The 22,262-nt window shown below is 40.4% G+C and overlaps 1 protein-coding gene across 1 annotated transcript in view; it reads left to right on the top strand.

Annotated features, from left to right (window-relative positions):
- Ggamma30A (guanine nucleotide-binding protein subunit gamma-e) overlaps positions 1 to 6,865 on the top strand; it is a 36,698-nt gene extending 29,833 nt beyond the window's left edge. The window contains 1 exon segment of the mRNA XM_017240237.3: positions 6,093 to 6,865. Within this exon segment, the coding sequence (XP_017095726.2) occupies positions 6,093 to 6,705 (613 nt within the window). The 3' untranslated portion in view covers positions 6,706 to 6,865.
- The last annotated feature ends 15,397 nt before the right edge of the window (positions 6,866 to 22,262 follow it).

Below are 22,262 nucleotides of genomic sequence, written 5' to 3'. Positions count from 1 at the left end.
GACGTCGACGTCGAGAACTCTGAATCGAGAACTGAGAAGAGCTCGGCTCAAGTGTTTTTTGCACAATTTCTTTTCAATTCAACGAAAGTGGACCGGCCGGAGAAAGCCCAACTAGCCCCCCACCCCTCATTTCCCCGTGAAAACCCTTTTCCATGCTAAACATTTTTTTTGTTGTACTGCTTTTTGTTTTAAGGTTTTCATCCTCGTCATCGGGCTCTGTGTAGTTTTGTATGCATAGAACTTGCGGCTTTTGCCGGTCCAGGCCACGGGCCCCCACCCCAGGACTCATAGACTCATCCTAGGCGAAGGGGGGGGGGGCGAATGCGTGGGTGTGGGTGTGGGGGACTCTTGGTGTGGAAAAGATTTTGTCTTTTAGCCTGATTTGTTATTCATGAAAAGGCAGGAGGAGCATCAGGCCAGGCCTGAGGCCAAAAGAATGCCAGCGAGCCAAGGAAATGGTTAAGAAAATGCCGAGCACACTTTTGTGGCGAGCCAAAGAAATGGAAGGATGTTGGCTGGTGCATAATAAAGATGTTTGTTAGTGGAAACATCAGCGGCAAAGGATAGAAGGGGGGGCGGCGAGAAAACCTGCCTTGAGTGGATCATTTTAAGGACCTGCTTTTGGGGCCATTTCCGCAGCAACGATTAGCGTTCTGTGCAATTTGGTCACATCACATGGACAGATTGAGTTTTCAGGTTTCCAAACTCTGGCTGGCAAACAGTAGCCAGTCAGTCATTCTTGACTTTGCATTTTACCAAATCACTGCACAATTCTAGGTTTTTTGAATCGAAATCAGTCCTGACTTGCAGTTTACTCAACGTGACAAAGTTTCAATTACATGGGGAATCAGCATAAGCTTCAAGCCCTTCTTGTTTACAATGTTGGAGATTTTCTTGTCCAATTCCGTTTTTTTTTCATAAGCATGCAAATACATCTCCCTGAGAAAACCTAATCAAATGCATCCACATCCATTAAGTGTAACAACGGCACGGTCTAGCACTGAATTTGCATATCCCACATGCAATTTATTTATGCTAAATAGAAGAACCAACAACGACAGCGGTATTTTATGCATATTTCCGGCTGCAAGTACCTGAAAAATATGCAATGGACAGCTAAATAATGCGCATTAAAATGCAATTAGCTGGAAGAACACAAAACCCCTAGTGCATACCCGTACAGGTGCCGGAGACCGCACATGCAAATTCTGGGGAGGAAGACCCTCAAAGTTGTGTCTGCAGAGCTTCAAGTGCCATTTGGGCTGGCTTCTGCACGGGTCGGTCTGTTTTTCTTGCTGTGGCGCCTAAAAGTGTGCTAAATTTAGCAGAAGGCCGCGACAACACACATATATGGTATGTGTATGCCCATGTACTTATCCTCATGAGAGAGTGTGTGATGTGGGGTATGTCAGTGAAATGAGCTAGAAATTAGTTTATGACGAAGGTCTTGCCATGCGAACACTTTCTATTCATGTCATTAACAAAATTTTGGACAGAAAACCAGGGAAAATTATGGTATAATAGTTTGGTAGAGTCTCTCAAAAATTAACTACTTTATACAATTAAAAGATAACATTTTTTATTGAATTATAATTGAATATTCTTTGTAAATCTGCTACCATTGCCATATTTCTCCAAAAGATATAATGCCCTAGAATTTTAGATAATTCCTCCTTATGGATTTGCCCCACCTCTGTGGCATTTGTTTGTAAACAATTATAATAGGCTTGAAATGAAATTTTAAGCTTTTCATTTTTGTCACATGCGCGCCAGAGATAAACAATGCTTCGAAAGTGGGGAGGTGGGCCTGAGATAAACTCAAACACACACAGATGCAAATTGACATGCGGCTGACGCATTTTGTTTACCCAAGTTGAATATGAAATTTCAGTGGGAGGGATAGGGGTTTTCAGTTGAGCTCTCGGCTTACGGAAAAGAGGGAATTCTAATTTGGTTGCCGCTGGATCTAAGCTATCTCTGCTCTGCTACCGCCTTCTGCTATGGCTGCCATCGATAAATAATGCTTTTTGTAGCATGCTTCCAGGCGCTTAAGATTGCGTGTGATTATATATGTACAATTTACATACACTAAAGCCATATATATATTTAGTATATACGATAGACATTTGCGTGTGTTTGCGGTTGTCATAAATCAACATTTACATCGTGTTTATGTTTTTTGTGTGTAGCCGACAGGCCGGAAAAGGTAGCAACTTCCAAAGGTAGACAGCAATCGTGCTCGAATGTTTTGTCAGCCAGAAAGGAAAGGGGCGGGTGAGAATTGTAAATGTCGGTTCGGCATTTAATTATAGATTGGGCGTCCGTCCGTCCGTCCGACCCACCTTTAGATTGATGTGGCTGAATTAGAGCTTTGAATGGAAATTTTATTCCCCGAGATAGAACAAATTACTTCATTAATCGAAATCAGGACCGTGAATTTAATGTTGATTCGGGGTGATTTAGTCTCAATGCCAATTACAATAAAATTCCGTATTCGATTTGTACAATTTCCGAGTCAATTATTGGTTTCTTACTGATTTCGGGGATTATTGTTTGCAGTAGTTATTGAAAGTTAATTACACCATACACAAGGAGGACGTGTTTTCCGAATAATTTAATTACTTTGTGGCCTTCCTAGCTGTTGTCATTATTAAGAATCAATAATGCACAGAACCATGGAATTTAATTATTTAATGTCCATCTGAGAAGCTTGCTACTTGAACCTCTTGCCGCCTCAAAGGATAACTCATCTCTGACTTACATAAAACATTAATTTATCTGGGCTCTAAAAGCAAAATGTTGTTATGTTCATGATGCCGGGTAGTACAGCCAAATGACTTTGCATTCGGTCTAGAGTCTAGAGGGCTCTTACAATTATTGAGGCCAGAGGAGCAGTTAAGCAGAGTTCCATTTCACCCGGGGAGCCAGTATCCACACATGTCTATGTGAATTCAACCGGCAGGAGGAGTTGGAGGAGGATTTTCAATTAGCACATAAAAGCCCAGCGTGGTCCACATGGCCAATGCGGGCTGCGGCGGCTTGATGGCGGAAACGACTTGGCTCTGCTGCTCCACGTACTAAATTAACAAGCTGCTGAATTAGTTTTCAATGTGTTTCTGCCGCTGAATGGCAGTTTTGTGAGCACACAACCTGCGTGCGCCTTTCAACCTCCATCTACTCGCAGATTCCTTGATGTTCGACGGCGCTGAGGCACTCAAATTAAATGCAGATGTCGAATAAAAGTTTTTTTATGTCCCTCTGGCATTTCGTCTACTTTTATTTACATTACCATCAACCACTTGTGTTATGAGAAAAGTTGCCCGAAACAAGGGAAACTCATCACAGATGCTAATGATGTCATAGGCAGCTTTCGAGAAAGCCAGAGTATGTCATCCTGGCTCATGACTATTTTTTTTAGCCGCTGTTGAATGATATTCTAGTAGTCATTTTAATTACATGTCATTAAAAAAGAACATTAAGCAAAAACACTTTAATCTTCTTAAGGTTTTGAAAAGATGTTTTTATTTTCTTATTTGTAAAACAGACCCTTTTTTACTGTTCATTTGATATTCGGCTCTAATGCTCTCATTAAAATTGAATGACGAGAAAAGCAAGTTTTTCGATAAGAACCGGTCTCAATAACCTTGGGGTCAGAGCGAGGTTCTGGCCAAATTTACTTTTCGGTTGCCAAAGATCCAACGTCATCATAACAACTTTGTTTACTGCGCTTCGACCTGGCCTTGACTGCCGAACCGAATCTCGGGCCATGAAAAACCCTTGGCCTTTGTTTACCCCTAAAAAAAATAGAAGGAAGACCGAAAAGAATATTTTCTAAGCTCTGTGGATTTTCATTTCTATGCTTGTGTGTGTGTTTTCCCGACTGCACAGCCTGAAACCGCAAAGTCATAAGCCCATTAGCCAAGCCAGAATCGGGGGCATGAGACATCGGAGGCATTGGCATTGTTTTAGGCAGTCCTTCGTGGGATATATCCCCCGACCCATGGCATGACATTGCCTCTTGCTCTGTTGATGCGGAAAATGAGCAGGGAAATAGAGGAAATCCAGCACACAAACCTACCCCAGAAACCTACACATCCACAATGGCATGGGGATAACGACACCGAACCAACCGAAGGACACTGCTGCCACCGACAAGGTCTTGTTAGGTTAAATTATGCATATATGCCACGCCCCCCCCATTACCCCATTACCCCATAGTCGTGACTGAGAGGCAGTGGGCTGCACACCTTGGCATTTGATAATTGAGACCAACAGCCAAGCAATCAGTCAAAAGGGGTTTCGGGTTGGTACAATCAAAACTAATGATTGCAAACACACACTGAACACGGAACACCAGCCACATGAAAATCAAATCATTAAATTTAATGGAACATCAAAGCAACCACAAGATGTGTAAAGAAATTTTGCGGTCAAATGGAAGTGCACAGAGACATCCCAGAGTTTTCCTTTTAATGACAATAAGCAGCAGCAGCTGGTGCTGGAAACCAAAAGAAAACATTAGTTCAATAAATAAAGCCACAAAATGTTTTGCTGGCACTGAACTATGCAATCGCCTGGTCGGAAATTGTGAGACAAGTCCAGAGACATGGACGTTTTAAGTATTTATGGGAAATGGAAAAAGCGCCTCGGGCATTTAAGATTTGGCCAACACAAAGATCAACATTTGGTTTTCCATACAAACACCAGGCAATCGGAAAACAAATTGTTGTGTGAAATAATCGACACACTCTGTAAAATCCTTTTTAGTCTTAAACAGTAATTAGGATTTGAAATAGTGTAATAATGGAGTAGTTTAAAAAGTGACTTTACTAAGTGATTTTAAAAACTTTTTCCTAAGAAGGGAAGTTTTTCTTGTGCTTAATCCAACAACTTTTGCCAACTATTATTAACAGAAGCAGCAATAAAGCATTTTATTTATATTTGTAATCCTTAAAGATAAACCTCCAAGTGAGAAGAAGGAGAAACGCCCAAATTGAAATGCTGTCCTTCAGATTGTCTATTTCGGAGCTGTCCTGACTGCTTGCCACCGCTTCTAGGCAGGACTCACTTTAAATAAAAAATTCGTGAATATTTCGCAATGAAATAAGAAAATCCCTCGAAATGTTCTGTCTTGAGAATAGAGAGAAAGGAGAAAACGTAATAAAAACAGAGAAACAATGGGGACTGGGGGGAGCAGAGTCAGTCAGACGGGCCGAGAGACAGAGAATAAAGTGACAGACAAATGCAAACGACGGGGCAACCATTTTTATGGCCCAAAGGATAAGCGTATTACAACAACAAACAAAACAACAAAGCAGCCAACAACGCTGAAAATTTATATGCTAACGGCTTGGAGGGCCTGGGAAAAGGGCCAGGGCAGGGTCTAAGGATCTAAGTAGGACGACTGTTAGTTTTCTTGGCGCGTGCAAAGTGTTCAAACATTTTTAATGTCCATCTGCGTGCGGATTAGCATAAAATCTGCTGTCCTCAGCCATTCGGAATCGAGTTCGAACCCCGAGCCATTCGGAATCGAGTTCGAACCCCGAGTCCCTTTAAAACCTTTTTTTCCCCCGTCGGACGTGAGGTATAAGTTTATGTCCGCTTAGCTTTAGGGGTAGCCCCTTTTGTATTTGTACCTTAAAGAATGTCTTGATTTTTAACTACAGGCTGGAAAACTGGTGGCTTATTTATTTTATGGACTTTAAAGTATGAGATTACCAAGTGAAATGGTTGCTACACGGTTAAGGTTTGGGACAAAGGTGGTTCCACTGCTATAACTTGTAGCCTATAAGTCAACCTTTTGCAATTAAATAACTAAAGTTTATGAGCTTACCTCAAAAAAAGGATATAAATCGTAAAAATAGCATACTTTATCAAGCGGAAAACGTCCAACGGTGCGTATGATTAATGTGGTTGTAAATATCAATCATACGCACTGTTGTACGATGGAGAGTTCTGCTTTATCAAAGAGGTGCTTTAATGAGTGTTTTTTAAAGAAAAAGAAAGAGTATGTTAGGCTTTAAAAATATACATATTTTAAACTTTTTATAGACATAATAAGCTAATTAAATTATTTTTTTTTATATTTACAGAATGCGTTCGTTCATCGAGGAGAACGAGAAGAACGATCCATTGATCAACGCGCCGGATAAAAAGAACAATCCGTGGGCCGAAAAAGGCAAATGCGTTATCATGTAATATTATCGTAAACCACAGAAATACCGCCATAACTATGATAACCAGCCAAACAACAATAATGCAACCCATTCCACGACTCATACCACTACAACAACAACCACTACAACAGCAACAACTGGTCAATACAATTATGAAAATCCACAACAACAAAATCAAGAACAACATAGTTTTGAGACCCCTAACCGATGTAGCAGTCAAGTTTCGGGTAGGGGCGATGATTCCCTAGATCTAGTGCCGGTAGAGATGCAGCACTATAACAACAACTACTACTACTACTACAACTACAATCTGAGCTACGAGCCGCCGGGCGATCGTTGGGCGGTGGGCAGCGTCGGCAGCGGGATAAGCGGAAGCAGTCGGTTGCAGCAGCTCAAGCGAAGGACACGGTACGAGCTGCAGCAATGGCCGCTGCTCATGCAGCTGCTGCTGTTTGTCATGTGGCTGAATGCCAAGTTCTGGCAGTTGGTCAACGAACAGGTGACCTACCGCCGCCGCAGGTGGCATTGAGGGAACGAGAAGGAGGAGCAGGAACAAGTGCGACGACGGGTGTTGCTGGGTATGAGTTCGATCTAGCTTAAGTTGTGAAAATTATGCCCACACTCTTTCAAAATCTCATCTCAATAAAAATAATCAAAATGCGCTGCGTAGTGGAAGCAGTGCAACCACAGCCAAAGATAACTTCTGTGTGAACTTAGCCAGCCGAACTTAGCAGAACAACAGCAAACCATCCAGAACAAGGAGTACTCAACACTCGAACTATTCGAGTACTCAACACTCGCTACTCGTAATTGTTTACTCGTTACTCGCAACTCGTTTCTTTCTCACGATTTCGTCTCATCATCGTTCGCTATCCATCGTTGTCGATCTATCGTCGTTTCTCTCTCGTCGTTTTTTATACTCGTCTCCTACTTTTCGCTAGTTCATCCCACTACGTTCTTTCTAGCTATCGTTCTTAGTCGTTATTGCATGCCATTACATTCTTAGAAACTTCCTTTCAATATCGCTATGTTTTCTTTGCACCCACCACCCATCATCAGCGCAATCATCATCGCCATCATCAGCCACACATCCCATGCCCATTACTCCAATCCCACCCGAACCGTAAACCAAGCCAAAAACTCAAACCAAAGCAAATCACACTCGATAGTTGACAGCGCTAACTTGATCATATCAGCCATAAGAAAATAGCAATGGGCCTAAAGCCTCTATAAATGTAACCCACCCATCATCTGTAGAGTCAACCAGAAGCCTTAGAAGCGCCCAGAAAAAAAGAAAACCAACAGGGAAACCTTAAGATCTACAAACTTTTAATCGAGGTTTCTCCTTAAAAGCTTGCCTAAGAAACTATTCTTCGAAATGGAAAACTGATGAAAAGCGAAACACTTTTGTTTAGAGAAACGCGTTTAAGATCAAGCTAAGTAGATTCGTATTTTTGAGTAGCGCTTCTTTATTTCGTAGTCAGGCAAACGCTAACCGAGCAGCAAATTCAATTGTGTTTAATCTTCAACATATAGTATTTACGAATATATGGATAATATAATTTTATATACAACATACATATAGAGTTATATGCTAGGTAACGAGCAATTTAAAGGCAGACGCTGTAGTTACTCGAAGATGATAAAATTATATTTAGTTTTAACAAATATTATTATATACGCAGACCACACACAAGAACACACTGACAAACCATACGAGAAAAACGAACTATTAAAGTAGAGCCCGTAACATTTGTACGGATCATAGTTGAACCATTAGCGTGAAATACTTTAGAGAGATCCACAAGAGTCAGCTGAAACTTTATAAGTTATATGCTTAACTGCAGAATGGACTTGACAAACGAAAGAATTAAAATGCGTAAACTACATTATATTATAAACTATTATATACGATATTGAGAGTGTGAAGCCCCAGTGGCTTCCCTCAAAAAACAAGGCGCTGTTCAGCTGTTTGAAGAGAAGGTTATAGAAGATACCTAGCAAAGGTTTTATGAGTTTACGTTGAATAAAATACTATGTTCAGCTTATCATATTGATTTCTATTTATCGCTTAGGCGTATTATTTGAAAAAGATGAAGAAATAAAAGACAACAGTCGATACACAAACCGAACACATTCCACACAACATGTACACGAGATTACTGAAACGGCAAACTGAGGTTACAAAAACATAAATAATAATATAATAAGAGTAAACACAACTTAAATGATAAATACTCCGAATATGTAGCGACTAAAGCGAGCACATTAATATTAATATTAAGTTGAGGAACAAAGTAGCAAGTTGAATTATAAGTAAGTCGCGCAAAAGTCAAACCAAAACTCGTACTACAAACATGAAACCTAAAATAAGCAGCAAACGAAGCAAGATAACTTAACAAAATGCAGAGGAACGGAGCCGAACCCAATAGCAGACGTACTAGTGGTAGAACCTTAAGGATAATCCAAAAGGATACACGAGATCTAGGGAAATCAATTCGAGGCGCCCAAAGATGACCTACAACCGCAAGACCAACAACGAATTCTTTGGGCCCTGAGAAGTCAATGTGGAAGTGAAAGAAGTTTAGATGGACGAAGCACAAAGTAGTAGACCGCTACATCTAGAAGGAACACCAAACAAAAAAAAAAAACATAAATGATACGGAGTAGAAGTCAAGAAGCTCCAATCCAAATATTAAGCAAAATTCAGCAGAAGAAATACAAAATCTATATTAAGGTATTGGTGGTTACATAAATTATAAATCGATATTATAGACGACAATTTGAAGATAGGGATATAATGGAAACGAATCAAAAGGCCTGAATTCTGGCGATACTTGTAAAGTATTTCCAGGCTTCACAGACAGTGGAGACTCATTCGGATGTGAGGCAGCTATTACGTGCCTGTTTCACATCCAGAACGTGTGCCTGTCTGACTGAAAGTTGAAATCAAAGTATAAAGTTCAATCTAAAGTATAAATCTTATATATAAATGTATAGTCTTGTACCCAAGAGCAATTACGTGTTGTGCCTCTGGCTTAGTCCAGGCTGAAAATATTTTTAAAAACTTACAAATTACTTCCCTGGCGGGAGTGGAAAGTCCTTCAAGAGAGCATTAAGCACGCTGAGTAGCCTGGCAAGGAGTCCTGGCGAAACGGGTGTGAGGGTGCCACCAAAATTGAAAGCCTGTCGCCCGCCAGATGAGGATAAGTTCTTGAGAAGTCTCCTTCAAGTCGATATCATACGAATATTCCACATGGCCTTGGGTGAGTCGGGGGCACTGCACTGGCTTGCTCGGTAAATGTACTCGCACTCTATCAGTATTTAACCGAAAATCGTTAATCGTATTACAATTCGTATTACAATTAGTCAAAAGAGGCAAAACCATAGAAAAATTAATGTTGAGGGTCATTTGTGAAAGAATGTAGGGAATGTAGGGAAAGAGCGGATATTAAGTAAAGGATACATTTTAGTAATTTTTCAGCAAGTTCTAGCATCAGCATATTCAATTATATAAATGTTAAAATTAAACTAACTACTAATATAGAAAAATATATATACATACAACATAGCAGAGGAATATTACAACACAAGTTATTGCAAGTTACGTGAATCGCGGCGAACTCAATTAAAAAGTCTAGCCCATAAGTGACGACAGTCGAAGGTTGCACAGAAGTACAGCATGTGCCAAAAGCTGCGATAACAGCTGCAGAGCTGCCCTGAGCAGATCACAAAATGGCAGATTTCGAACAAACAGTACGATTCTCTAGGATGTAAGTTGATGTTACAGTTCATTAAAAGTGTTTATATTATACATGTATGGGCAAACCAGTATATTATCGATTACAAGCATAACTCAATATAACAATATGATATACGTCAAATATTACTATGTGTATTCATTAAATGTGTGTACAAAAAAAAACACAAAACTTTATTGTTACAATTTAGGATATTAAGTGACGTAATTGCTAAGGTATATGGACATATAGATTACGATTCTGAAACTTATATGATATGATTGATTCTTAAACTTGTCGAATTGCGAACTCAGACAAACAAAACCACGGTGCCGAACAACATCACAGGCGTAACCAGAAACCAAAGAAAAAAACAATTATAATTTAGAATGAAATCGAAACACAAGCTAAAATCTAGTTAGTAAGAGAATTTTAACACAGCATAGAAAAAAAAAACATAAAACGAAAAACCAAAGGTGAGAGGAAGATTACACCGAAAGAAGCAAACACGAAACTCAAATAGTATGATATAACAAACATGTATTTAGCTGTTAAAAAAAAAACATCTACTAAACAAAAACATACAAAACAACAGGTAAACTACAATTTGAAGGCAAAAGCATAAGTATGATTATCATTAAAGGAACTTCTCTAAATAAAAGTAAACTTTGAAAAATCCTTAGCGGAGAAAAACTACCCTCTCTATAAAAAAAAAAAACAAAAAACTAAAAAAAAAAAATGTCGATTGTGTTTTATTTCCCCCACTCTCCCTCTCTCCGCCCAAAAGATGAAGCTACGATCCTACCCCGATTAATTGGTGTTGATGATGATGATTATTGTGCTTTGGTAATGCTGCTGCAATGTGCTTTTTGCTATTCCTTTGCCATGCTTTGCCTCAGTTTGTGACTTAACATGTTCATTTGGTATTATTTTGTAAATATATATATATATCTGCTTTTTGGCCTGTACATAATTGTGCTTGAGCTTCAGCTTCGTTTTTCAGCAAAATTCTTAATGTATTTCTTCACATTAACCCCTCGAATACTCGGCATCTTCGGTCTGCTGCAACCCCAGAAAGTACTTTTGGGGGGAAAATGTCTGGAGAACAGATTTAAGCTTGACAATTCTACTTTGGCGTAAGTATAGAACGAACTGGGAAAAAAGACCAGTTACCGACAGTTCCTTAAATTGCATCGCTGTTGTTGCCAACTTTTGCTTCTTGGCAGCTTTTCAGATTACCAGCTAGCCCGGATAAGCAGCAGGCGGCAAAAACTTTCAGCCCGGCCAAGTTTCTCTTTGAATTTCAGTAAGTTTCTCCAGTTGTTGCAGAACATGTTTCGAGTAATTAGTAAACGGTGCGTATGCGTGATGAATTGCGCATTTTGTAAGTGCATTACAGCTTGAAGGGGAAAAACGATTTCCGAAGACGATGTCCTTTTGTCCTGCGACAAATTCAATTAAGTTCTTCGCCGACTGCCAATTGAAATGCGAGAATATTTAAATGCTGGAGGGTATTCGAGCTCAGCGTATCGATTGGCAGGCGTTGAACTGTGGCAGAGTCAGTTGGCTGAATTGGATTATTGGAAATGAATTGGAAACTGCTGCTTGCCTTGTTGGCCGGAAAACAATGAGTCACTTCGCTGAAATATTAGCTCTGCTTTATTGTTTTAATTGTTTAAAGTTCTAATTCATTAAATAAAGAGTTCAATTGAAGGAAAATTTGTGTATTTTATTGTTCTTGGATGGGTTTGCTCAAAAGGTTGCTTTAAATTTTCATACTCAAACGCATTTCTAATGCAAATTGGGTGGGCCAGAAATAACGTAAATGGCAGCATTGGCGAATGTATATGCCAATTGCTGGGTTGCGAAATTAATGCGACCCTGGTGAACGGTCCGTGAAGGCAGGAAGAGAAAAACAAAGACCCAGGACACCCACACAGGAACGGAATAAATTTTCTGTCTTCTGCCCGGAAGTATTTAAATTACCAAGCCATAAAAAACGACACGAGAACATGTCGGTAAAAAAAAAAGGAAAAGAGTATCGCACACTCTTCTCCGTTTGAATGTGGGTATTTATGGCCCATCCGTTGGCTTATCAAGTATTCATTTCTCACTCGAGTTCCGAACTCGGCATGTGGTCTTTTTGAATCAGATTCGAATAGCCTTCCCAGCTGGAGACGCTCAAAGCGAGGGGCTAAATACGTTCCTGGGCCACTTTGATGGCTCAGTCATCAATGGGCCGGCAAAAAGTGTTTCGAATTAACGGATTTAAAAGCCGAACTCCCTCGGCGTACATCAATCAAAGGATTTACCGAAATCATTTCACATATTTTACCACAGCATCGAATTTGCATGAGCGGAATGACAATTGTTGAAACACAATAACCAGGCCATAACCGAACGTGACAGAGCCAATTCCCTGAAAACCATTACGTGTCATATAATGCCTTTGTGATGCAAATCTCTTTGGTTCGATGTTTTAAATGGTTTAATAACTGAATATGCGTAAAATTGACTGCATAAAATCAGCGGTAATTAAACTGGACAAGTGTCCTACATTTAAAGTCATTTGCAAAAGCCAGCGAATCCTTTTCACTCGCACGCGTCCATTCATTTGCTCGCAATTTGTTTTGCGCTGTTTGCCATTTTGGCGCCTCAGTGTCGCCCCATTTTCTACACCATTTGCTTGTCCCTTTTCCCAGGACCTTCCCACGTCCTTTTACCCCAAAAAACCAGCTTGAACCACCCACCGTCACCCCCACTGTGGCGTTCATTAAATGCAATTCCTAATGCAATTGACATGGCTCTTGCTCGTCCTTGAGTTTTTTTTTAGATGCGGTCTTGGTTCATTATGTGGCAATGATGATTTTTAATGAGCGTGCACTGCTCGGGAGGACGAGGACGACTCTCCCGGCTTAATTAACATGTCAGCTGGGGATATCTTATCAAGCATACGCAGCGTGTGCCTGTCCGCCGCGAAAACTTTTGGCCGAAACTGTTCTTACCGGCCCGCAGGGATCGCAGTCTCAGGTGGGCTAAACAGTCAACGAACTGTCAGCACACGGATTTATCTGTGCCTCCTACCACCCACACCCTCCCCCCAAAAAAGGAGGAAAATGCAGGAAAATCTCACCACGGTTAAATCCAAAAGCCAGCTGTTTGACAGTTCCCCTGTCTCTTTCTCTATATCTGTAGCTGTCTCTCTCCAACTGACTGACTGGTGACAAGCTGTATCCTGAAGAGTTCTCAGAATCCAGGTACCCATCATGCTCCCCTCACTGTACGAGCCTTGATTTATATTTAAAAAGCAAGAAAAAAGAATAAAATTATCAGCTTTACTTTTTCACATTTTCTTCAATTTTTTTATATTTTTTGTTGGTTTGGATTTTGGGCTTTTTGTTGGGTTGGCTTGCATAAAGTTTGTTTAACGTTTATCTTGCGGTCGCTTTGCGCTTTTTGCATGACCCGCAAAAGTTTCTTTTGGTGATAAAAGCGGCGAAAAGGAAAAGCCCGGCCAGTGAGCCACCAGTCAGACAGTCAGCCAGCTGGCCAGGAAGCTGAATTTAAACATGAATAATGAAAGGAGCTGTAAATTGGCTGCGTCCCTACCACAGAAAGGTCACAACCCCACCACCAAAAAAAAAGAAACACAAAATGAATCAGAACTATAAAGTTGCAAGTCGTTAAAGAAAACTTAAAAGTTATCCTGTTAGTTACAGTCACAGCTCTTAATTTGTTCATTGAATCAGAGTAGTGTTTAAGCATTATTTAATGATAATCTATAGGGATATCGATTGATAATTACGATTATTACGATTGATAATTAATCTCTGGCTATGGAAATTGTTTATGAGTCCTTTGAGACTCGACCGAGTGGAAAAAAACATGGCATCAAGTCAAATCTTATAAACATTAATACTCATTAAATTTAATTGCAAGCGACTTGGGTCGAGGGCAGCCAGGTGTACGAATGCCATATCCCTGTATCCTTATGCGACCTGGCATTTGGCCCTTGTTACTGGCACAATTATGCAAATTACTTACCGGAGGAGGATCCCGCCAGGGACTGAAGCCGATTAACCCCTTTTGTGTACCGAGGCGTTGAAAGGTTCTGCACTCAATTACGGTAGAAAAAAATCACAAAAACCAACAAAAAAGCGAAAATTATCACCTGCTGCCCCTGGAATCGAAATAAAGCCAAGAACACTTAGCACTCAATTGTTGGCGGAAGAGCGCCAAAAAGTTTTCAACGCCCGGCAGCCAAAGCAGAAACTAAACCGAGACTAAGACCCGAGGGGTATAAAGTGAAAATTTGTTTAGCAACAATTTCAAACGTTTCCATTGGCGTGAGTCAAATTAATTTTGAGTGTCAAGCCCCTAGCCCCATTTCACCTCTTCCCATACCTTATCTCAATTAATTTGCCAGCTTGGAGGAAGATAGTTGGAGCGCGGCTTTAATATGCGGTCGGATGTATTTACACTTTGCGGTTCAACTTTCCCATCAATTTGTTGAGTGTTTTGCCAATAGACCTGGCCCATTCACTGAAGATCTCTTTGTGGCTGCGTCGGCGATGGAAATAATTAAGAAAATGCATTGCCTCATCCTGCCAAGTTGGCCAAGTGTAAAAAATCCCTACTTGTCGGAAAAGTATTGGATTAATTTGTATTCACAGCTCGATGTCCTGATGGAAGATGGCGAACCAAGCCAATCGTGATATCCGACATATTTCTATAAAATCCTAAAATAATATTTGTTTGTATTTCAATCCCGAATTCCACTCACACAATCACGGTCCAGTCGAGTGTAAAGATCTCCAATACAGAATCCGATTTGCACACCGTAAAAATAAACGGATGAATGATGGAAAATATCTGGCCGTGAAATCAGCAACAAAAACCGAATAAATTCAAAGTGACGTGTAAGCAAAAACTATCCACGCATAAACAACAAAGTCCGCAAATAAAAACCCAAAAATCAGGAACGAGCCAGGAATACGTAACTACACAGATTGCTAAAAAGGTTCCATTATTAAATATAAATGGAAATTCAACAAAAAAGGCAAAAAAAATATATACAAAAATAAAGGCAAAAAGTAGGAGCTTTATGACATATTTTTAATTATCTAGAACAAGTGCATTTAGCACATTTCTGCAGGCCAGGAAATGAAGAAAGTGAGAACAACAATCGTTGAATACTTTGCGGGCCGTTGGGTATTTAAATGAAATTTTGTCTGCAATGTGCAATGCTGCATAGTGCAATGGAGAACTACTGAGTGCGAAAGGAATTCCAGAATAAGTGAAAATGGGCGGGAGAAGTCAAAGGGTGCTTTCGCAAAAGTTAAATGAAATATTTGCCAGTCACGCAAGCATTTTTCACTCTTCCCTTAATTAAAGCGCGAACTGCTCCAATTTCATAAATGCACGAAGAATATCGAGCAGAGGAAAACATTTTTCTCTTAATCAGCCGACGGTTTCCAACCCCTTTTTTTCCGGGCCGTGTTTGCATTTCCATCCAGAGCCCAGAGAAGGCCTATAAAAATATGTTTTTTTCTCCTTTTTACGACCAACTTTTGTTGCCTTCTCTGCGTTTGTACGTGTGTATACGGATTTATTAAAATATTTTCCATGGGGGGTGGGCGGCATGGGTTGGCGGAAAAGCCAGTTGGACTTCGGCGAAGTGCCTAATACTCTCGGCGGGAGCTTAATGAGAAAACCATTGGGATAAAGTTTAGGGAAAACTTTGAAGTCAGATTTAATCGAGGCTTTAGCCAATTATTGCGCAGATATTTTTTGTTCTGGCAGGCTTTAATTTAAGGACACTAAACAAAAAATACTTCTTAAAGAAAAGCATATACATATATTTTATTTATTATTTTATTTAATAGAAACACATGTAAGAAAAGGTTATGGTACTTTCGGTTATAATTTAAATATATTTTATGGAAGTAAAAAGATAAAGTTTCGGATGTAATAAATATGAATCACTTACAATAGTATCCCTTAAAATAAAATGAATTTTCCAGCCTTCTTGTGTACTCTTCTGTGTGTTTAAGTTAATTTATCCCCATCAACGGCGTAAAATGCCAGTCAGGTAAGCGTTTCAATCGCCAGCCTTTAATTAATAACGCCAAACGGTTCTCACTTTTCGCGATTCAAAAGGATGTCCTGCTCTTTTCCCTTTTTTTTTTATTTATATTTATTTTTTATATTGTTGTTGGGTTCAGTGTCTGGGAAAGAGGCAAAGCCATCAGCTCCTGCTGATGTGGCTCGTTGCAGGGAAAACGGCTCGTTAATTTGCACTTTTTACTGACACACCCACACATAGTCCAAACAGGACGAAAAGGACAGACGGCAGTAGTGCGAGACGGTTGCCATAAAAGCAAATATTAAGGTTTTTGGAAAAGCAGAAAATATTTTAATATTATTAAGCGAGCTTGCAGCCATCGAAAGTTGTTGCCGTTTCGGTTCGCTTTATTTGCCCAACACTTTATACCTAGAAATAGTGAAAATAATTTGTTTATTTGTTTGCATGGATAATAGTCAAAGCTTAAAGTGAAAAGGGAGAAAGTGAAAAGTGGAGAAAAGCTGCGAAAAGCGGAGAAAAGCGAACGGATTGCTAGAAACTTTCTACGCGTATTTGAGAAGCACTTAAATTTCGCAGTCCTGCCGGGGAAACTTTCTCTCAAGAGGCAGCTCTCTAATCTCAAAACAGGAAGGATGCGACACAACAGGATGGGCGAGGCAGGCGGCGGGCAAGAGCCGGGGCCAGGGCAGTCATTGGCCAAAGGCTGATAACTTTATCGTCATCAGGATTTTGCATACATCATTGCGCCCGAGGGCTGACCTTTTGGAGAATATGTTAATACGCCTTCAAAACGGCAACAAAAGTGCACAAATAATGCGACCATCTCGAACCAGCTCGAACTATAAGAGGCATCCGACATCCTTCGTCATTCGTCCTTTACCCTTCAACCCATCTCCATCCAATAGACATTTCCGCCCATTGTTTGGCCTTGGCCTGCTGCTTTCAATGTTTGCTCTAGTGTCCACCTCTCCCATTCCCACTCTATGTATGACCGACCGTGTGTCTCCCTCTGTTTATGTTTGTTGACATGGAAAAGCCTAAAAGTTATGGCCCGGCCCGGTATCCACCCAACAGGCAGACATGACCATCATTTGCCTGGCTGCCTAATAAGCGGCTCAAGTGTTGGCCCGGAATTAATGCGATCTCCCAGGATCCGTGTATCAGTCATTGTCTTCTGGTTTTGTTTGTCAGTTCCCAAAAGGTTACACCGCCGGACACCATCAGTGGCTTGGAGAGTGTGTATGGTAGTGTGTGTACTTGGGGTTTGGCGCTTGGGTCTAATATTGCCCAAGGACAACATCGTTACTAGACCAAAGTGTGTCTCGATTTGCTAATGAGCCGGATGAAGTGCCTGACACTAAGTACCAGGGTCCTCGGGGCAAAAAAAATAATTTCATATTTAGCAGGAACTAAAATAAAGTAAGACAAGATAAGATTTAAAACACTAGTAGAAATTACTAAGTAATATTCTTAATACTCTGACTATTCAATGGCTTAATGTTTCTTTAGCTTCTGGTTTTATAAATGATCTCACATAAATATCCTATACTCCCTTCCATTAAGTGAATCCCTTTTGTTTCTTCACACTCCATAGTCCTTGGTCCTGCGAGTGGCCAAAAAACACTTCTTCGCCTTTGTGTGCTAATCTCCCCCCTTCTGGGCTTTGGCTTTTAACGACCTCTTACTGACACACGGCCACTTGGACTCAAAGCCAGTTCGGAGTCCCAAGTCCGGAACTCTGCCTGTCACTTACGCATTCCACTTGAATAACAAAAGCTTTTGATTGATAAGCGCCATAATAAATTTGTTATTAGAGCGGGAACGGGGACCAAATGAAGCATAAACATGAGACAAGGACCCCTCGAGAGGTGTGAGGCGTCAAAGGACCAAAAATAGATCTCCATTCGTAATGGATATTGGACAAATGAGGTTCTTTTTTCCCAGAAGGGAATTTAATGCGCTTATTTGTTTATAAATAGAAAAATCATTTCCCTGAATTCTTTCTCATGTCGCTTCGTTTCAGTTTTGAGTTGATTTGATGTGGCAGGACAAGATGGGAGGTCCTGGGCGAAATTACGAAAATAGGAAGAGGAAATTCAAAATCGGTGGCAAATAGTTTCACAAGAAATGCTACCCAAATTGCCTCGTGGTCTGATTAGGCTCGTTTACTTTGGCATGGGTCCAGCAACACGCCCACTGCTGCCCACGAACGCCCACAGCCACGCCTCAGTCCTGACCCCGCCCCTTTCAATTGTAATTATGACTTGGCAGCCCGCGGCACGGAAATTGCTCGATAAACGAGGGGAGTGGTGGTGAGGCCACAACAATTTCGTGGCGCCTGTTGAAATTTCTGATGCTAATTTCAATTAAAAATTTCACCCACATTCTGTTGGCTGATTGATGGTTGTGGAGCTGGGTGTCCGGAGTTCAAAGAGGTGCCAAATACTGATGCTCTCTAAATATTTAAATTGGAATTGAAAGCTGCGATGCCACAGGAGGAAGGCTCTTAAGTCACAGTTGGCCTAAACAAACAAGGAACGGAGATCTGTAAGCTCTCTGGTACTTCTACTTACCATTGAAAATTTATATGTACATACAATTGACAAAAGGACACTGGCATTATATTTGCCCTGTGTCTCGCGCACCATTGATAAATATTTTCTCCGCTTATTTGTGTGCGGATGTGAGCTGGAAAAATAAATACGATAAAACACAATACACAGTCAGTTAGAGGTGGAAGCGTGACACCCAAGGGAATCGGATGCTATAGAAATTTCTGTTAGGTCCTTTCGGATTTTCATACAAAGTTGCCAAGACCTTCTCGTGAGGAATCGATAAACTTGAACTATGATATATATGTGGCTGGCTTCAGGCAGCCCAAAAAAAGGACACATTGTACTCCCTCTTACTGTTGTTATCCTGTTCCATTTCCAGCTATTGTTTGCCGTTTTCTTGCTGTGCTGTTTTGTTGTTCAAGAATTGGTCAGCCATTGAATTTGCTTTCTTGGCTTTCTTTATTTCGTTTGATTTGAGCCCAAGTTGTCGTGGCAGCAGTCGTTTGATGCCTGTTTTATTGGAATTGATTTCGTAATTGGGCAAATTTGTGTAGCCAAGGGATAATCAAAATGACTTTTGTTGCGAAAATTAGGAAACAATTCGCCACTCAAGATAAAAGTGCTTCTAACTTAAAACTTTCGCACCGCTGACCACTCTGTGCGCTAATGGTAACTGCATTAATTTATTATTTTCCATTAAGTGTATCATCAACCAAATCGACCCCAACCATGTCATCATCATCATCATCATTATCAGCAGCAGCAGCTGAAAAAAGCCGAGTCCACAAAAAGCCACATAAATAATGAAACAATCTTTTATGTTGGCGACAAACTCAAAAAAGAAGCCACCTGCAAAGTTATAAAAAAATTCCATTCTGCCAGGGGCTATCCAAACGGTGTCGCAATGACTATAAAAAGTATTATGTATTTATAAATAAATTAATAGCTTAAACATGGTTTTTACTAAATGAACTTGTAGGTCTTTTTATTCGTTTACTTTGATGTTTTTTTACCATATATTAATGTAAATATTTATTATTCACCTTCAATGATTAATCCTATTTTTACAAGGCCTATTTAAATAACCCTGGGGGCAGCACTCCCCTTGGAATAATTTCTTTTCAAGAATATTTAAATAGCCTTGGGAGTTGCGCCATTTTTTTGTAACTTCTTAACATATTTCCGTTTCCGTTCGTTAATTTTCCAAGATGGCGTAAGCAAGTCAGAAAGTTCGACATGTGTTGGAAAGAGAAACCGCAACGCTGAAATGAATAATAGTTTTCATTTTCAAGCATTTTTTTCCTTTCCCACTTATTGCAATTTTTTTCCCAACAAGCTTCTAAAACTTGTGTGAGAGTTATTTTTTTTCCTTTTTTAATTTTGGAGCATTTGGTGCGAATTTCATTTTTTCTGTTTCGCGAATAGTTTTAACTGGTGGCGTATTTTTTAATATTTGCTAAAAGTTTGGCATGTAATGAAAAGCTTTTTCCTGAACTCTTCATTCCTTCGGGGGTTTTATTGAAAATTTAACGCGTTAGTCACGTCGAATAAATGGACCAAAGTCAGCTAAAATCTGTGGGAGGTCAAAGCTGTTTGCTTTGGACGGATATTCGAAATTGGATGAGGAGATATGAGAAACATGATGTTAGAAAAGCATATCCTGACAAAGACTGACTAACTTTCACCATGGCCTGGTTTCATTATTAAATTTTAAAAACTAAAGTTGTGTTTTAGATACCTTGAATTGTATTCAGTTAGTAACTTTTTATTTTATTAAATTATTCTAGTCTTTGTCCTGGCAAAAGGAACTTTATTTTTTGACTACATGGACAGTTTTTTCTTCGAGGCGCCACAAAAAACACACACAAAAAACAAAGAAGCCGAGCAGTTCATTAGCATAGTATTCAGAACCGGGTCAGTTTGGTAGACTGCTATGGTAGGATACTTTGGTCCTTTGCCCTGGCTTCTCCCCTGTGCCTATTTGCTTTCGTCCTGTATGCATAAGTCGCGTTGCTTTAAGTCTCAAGTCTACTTACATTTCACTTTGCGTTGCATTTTGTGTTTTTTTGTGGGCCAATCTGGCCAGCTTAACTTGGGGGTCACTTGGCGCTCTTTTATTCCTCTGGTGTTGTACACTTAGGGACACCCACATAATTATCGCACATTGGAAAGGGTCTCAGTCTCAGTTTAAGTTTCTGTGGCTGAAGCAGTCTTTGTCATTTTTTTATCATTATAAAGAACACACACTCGAGACCCACCATATCTCGTTGCTGCTCTGGTGATAAATGCGTAATGCGATGGAAGCGACTAAAGACAGTCTAGTCCTCAGTCCTTTGACATGAGCCTCTGAGGAATGGGGCGGGACAAAGAGCGGTTGTGAAGTGAGACATCATCATCAGTTTTCGCTGAGGGCTGCCAGCCTGCCTTTGGGCTGATTAATTGAAGTGAAAAATGCGCCTTGCCCTTGTTGAGTCCTGATTGATGACACTTGCCTCTAATTAGAATTTATTGTGGCATACTTTCATCCACTTCAAATTAAATTTGCAATTTTTCCGAGAAAGAGCTCTGTTTGAGGGGGAAAATCTCCGCCTCAAGGCAAACAAACATATTGAGCGTAACAAGAGTTTCCTTTCCTTTTCCTTTTTTTTTTTTTGCCAGCCATTTTTGTTTGCAATTTAGTTAAATGTTTTTCCGGCTTTGCCTTTCGGGCGTGTACGCCTTAGTTGATTTTCATTTCGTTGGGCATTATTCTAAAAGCTTTTCCGAGGCCGGACAGAAGGGGATTTTCCTTTTGCATACGTCCTGGCATGGCCTGGCCAAGCTAAGCCGGCAAGTCATTCGTTCATTCACTCATTCAGTGACTCGTTCAATTGCAATGACAATGGGCTGGCTTTTCTGGCCGCATTGCATTGTTGCCGCTTTTCTGGCAAATGTTGCGCTGTCAAGCGCCTGTCGACGGGCCAAGCTTTTCTCCAGCCCCCCCCTCATTTTCCACCTGCCACATGTCTCTTAGGCATCGGCATCACCGTCAGCATCAACTCATTCATGCCTATTATACACACTTTTGGAATGGCAGTAGCAGCCGCATATAGACAGTGGATGTATTCAAGAAATATTATTAAAATGTAGGATTAAGATAAATGCTTTATTATATTTATGGAAAGAGAAACTACTAGTCTATACCATTTCCCAGCTCAACAGACTGAATAATTTAATAAAGTTCACGATTATTCTTCACAAAAATGGTTGAATTTCTTTCAAACCACTGTACGACAGGCTGACAGCTCTGCACTTTCTTTTATTTTCTTTACGTGCTTTCTTTTCCATTCACTCGCTTGACAATCACATTAAGATTCACCCACACATCCACGTTCGGTGGACATGGCGGAGGACTCAACTAACAATGATTGCAATGACTGTGGCCAGGATCCGCCGCAGTCAAACTGTGGCACTAACCGTAATTGTAGACTATGTCTGCAACGTGCCACCCATCTGCCCATCTGGCCATCGCCCCATCACCCCATCGGCATCCTGCTGTCTGTCTTTATACCATATAGTCGCTGTCATTTGTACAATTGACAATTGTGATTGCATATGTTATAATGCAGTGACTGAAGGTGCGGCGGAAAGTTGGATGCCAGGATGGCTGGATGACTGGTCTCCTGGGCGGATGGCTTGACATTGAGCTGGTGCGTAGTTGCAGCAT

This window comes from Drosophila bipectinata, chromosome 2L (genome assembly GCF_030179905.1).
Source record: "Drosophila bipectinata strain 14024-0381.07 chromosome 2L, DbipHiC1v2, whole genome shotgun sequence".
Lineage (NCBI taxonomy): Eukaryota > Metazoa > Arthropoda > Insecta > Diptera > Drosophilidae > Drosophila > Drosophila bipectinata.
This window is presented reverse-complemented; position numbering and strand designations above follow the sequence as displayed.